Source organism: Zootermopsis nevadensis, unplaced genomic scaffold (genome assembly GCF_977971745.1).
Source record: "Zootermopsis nevadensis isolate Lab colony 2312 unplaced genomic scaffold, Znev_1.0 Znev_ptg000011l, whole genome shotgun sequence".
NCBI lineage: Eukaryota > Metazoa > Arthropoda > Insecta > Blattodea > Termopsidae > Zootermopsis > Zootermopsis nevadensis.
The window spans coordinates 1022296-1024977 of NW_028259143.1; the positions used below are offsets into that span (position 1 = coordinate 1022296).

The following is a 2682-nucleotide window of genomic DNA, read 5'->3' on the forward strand; positions in this document are numbered from 1 at the left end:
ACTTCTTCTTTTTAATAATTATTTTGTGTTTTTTTCAACATATTTTGACGTAAATATGTCTATATTTTAGGGTCAGTGTCATTCGGCAAAAAATGGAATGAAAATTGGAACGAAAAAGTGGAACATGCATGCTTTACAATTGTGATAAGTTTAATCAATGTCTTAATCAAACTTATCACAATTGTAAAGCGGGTATAAAGGAAATATTTTAGAATAAAGCCAATATATAAACTTCCTTTCCGTAAAGACATATCTACGTCAAATTCTCCACTGACAACTTTTTTTCAGGCTGGTTACTGATTCTTAAGGCATCGAGGCGTGTGGTGAAACCTGCAGTGCCTAACTAAGTAGCTGTTCTTGTAGAATTTAGCCTTACACAGACCACACTTGTATGATGGCTGGAGAAGTTTCAGAGGACCGGTGTGTTGTCGTCTCATGTGAGTGAGAAAATCAACGTTGTTGACGAACGTATCCAGGCAGATTGCACATTCAAATTGTTTGAATGCTTCAGCAGGTGGCTTCCACCCACAGAATAGATCCTTTCTCAATTTTGAATTTTTAGGATTTGTCTTCAAAATAACACCTTTCACATCCGTGCTATACGTCTGAAGAACATTATCATCATCATCTGTGTACTTTTTAGAAATATCTTCTTTCATGGAAGTTACTAGCGTCGCCTTTGCTTCTCCCCTCTTCTTGGTGACTGAATCTATCTGTAATTCATTGAAGGTGTTTGGGGTACTTGTTACGAATTTCGAAATTGATTTGTTTCTGTTGATTTCCTTTCCTTTAAATGAAAACACAGATTTCCATGTTGAAACTGACTTGGTTTTTGATGACCGTGGTTTGTTCTTGGTGACTAATTTCATATTTGTACTACATGAAATTATGTTTTCTTTGTTGGATTTATTAAACTTGCCAGTTTTGGGCAAGTCAAACCTCAGTTTTCTCCTGACGGGAATCTCACTTCCACTTTTAACATTTTTAATTTTGCTGACCTTTCTGTTATCAAAAAAATTTCCATATTCTTCAGAAAATTGATTTTCATTTTGATTGAACTGAGGACTGGACCTGCATTTTGAATTATCAATGACAGATTTTTTAGTGTCTTTATTTTCTTTGGTACTCATTTGCATGAATAAAGTAGACAAAAAAGTTAGGCTTGAATTCTTCAAGTCAAGTGTATTTTCCAGTTTTTCACAATGTGTAATTTGTGTGAATTTTTGCTTAATGAATATTCTGAATTCCTTGAAGTGGGTTTGTTCTATGTGTGCTAAAAGATGTTGTTTATGTTCGGCTAATACCATATATGGGCAAAATCCACATGTTACGTATTTATTTGCCTCTCCTTTCTGAAACATACTTAAAATTTTATCCTGATGACATTGAAGAATGTGTTTTATTACTAAGTCGGTATAAAATGCAGTGTGACTGAGCTGGCATGAGTGAAGAGAGTTTGTATTAGTATCTACTGAAATTCTTTCCAGGTGACTTGCATGTTCATTTCTTACGTGTCCTTTAAGTCTGTTTTCAAACATACTGTCACTATAACAGAATGGACAATACAGCTTTAATGGGAAATTGCAAATATTTGTAACTGTATGATTTGCTATAAAACTTTTATCTGCTGCAATAATTTGTTTTGTTATGCAATTTTTTCCATGTACTGCTTCTATCACTGTTGCCTCATGTAAGTCAACAGGAACTTCATAGAGCTTATTCTCAAGCAAAGTATTAGTATGATTAGTAGTTGTCAATACATTAACTTTCTCTAAAATACGTGAGAAATCTAAATTCTCAATCACAGTTTCTTCACTACTATTTGCAAATAGATCATCAGCCCCTCTTGAATTGTTGGATAAGAAGTTCATATTCCTGTTGGAAAACAGTACAGTAGATGTTTCTGGAATAAGAAAAATAATATTGTATTTTTTATATATATTATTTATACACAGTTTAGAAGGTGTCTAGGGAAGTAATGTCTGTGCTATCAACCATTACTTGTAATCACGTATAATCACATTCATACCTCAAGTTATAGTTAAATTAGATCTTCGTAATTAACTTCAGGAATACTTATAAATCTCACAAATATATATACATAACACCACCAAACTTTACGGCCATTCAAGTTTTCAAATATTACCGGTATCTGTTGGGAGATCACGCCCCATTTGCAGCATAACCAACTGTAATCAAGTGAACCAGTGTTGCCAATACCTCAACTGTGGCGAATAATGTATAATTTGTTATGTTGCTGCTCCACTTCATGCAGAAAGTGATTTGATGATGGTTGTCTTCTGGATTGTTGTACCGTGTAGTCTTGTCTGGCCCTGATGATGGAGGCAGCAAGGACTTCTGAAACGTCGTAATCTTCAACCAAACTACCCGGCGTAAAAAAAAAGACAGCCATCTTCAGACTCGCCGCCGTGAAAACCTCAAATCCTATACAGAACGTGATTTCTCGAAGGACATTCATTCAATACCTTAAAAAGTGTGGAACAGTTGTTTTATTTGCTGGATTAGGGGAGATAAATTGGCCAGGAAAAAATATAGATGTTAAATGGCCTGCAATCTAGTGGCTGAAATTGTAAATGAAGGAAAAGTAGTTTTGTTTGCTTTCCGTATTATCTGTGTTTCCGCATTCCTTTTTGAAACACTAGTTCATCTGTGGTATAAACC

General features: G+C 34.6%; 1 protein-coding gene across 1 annotated transcript; it reads right to left on the bottom strand.

The window, feature by feature from the left end:
* Positions 1–242: 242 nt before the first annotated feature.
* LOC110834708 (uncharacterized) lies at positions 243–2553 on the bottom strand. The gene is made up of 2 exons (XM_022074150.2): positions 2030–2553; positions 243–1903 (listed from the first exon to the last, which is right to left on the bottom strand). Exon 2 carries the CDS (start codon positions 1869–1871, stop codon positions 294–296), a length of 1578 nt encoding a protein of 525 aa, XP_021929842.2. The 5' UTR covers positions 1872–1903; positions 2030–2553; the 3' UTR covers positions 243–293.
* Positions 2554–2682: the final 129 nt, after the last annotated feature.

Excerpts from the sequence above, each read along its gene's own strand:
- LOC110834708 (XM_022074150.2), bottom strand. The coding sequence starts at position 1,871 with ATGAACTTCTTATCCAACAATTCAAGAGGGGCTGATGATCTATTTGCA.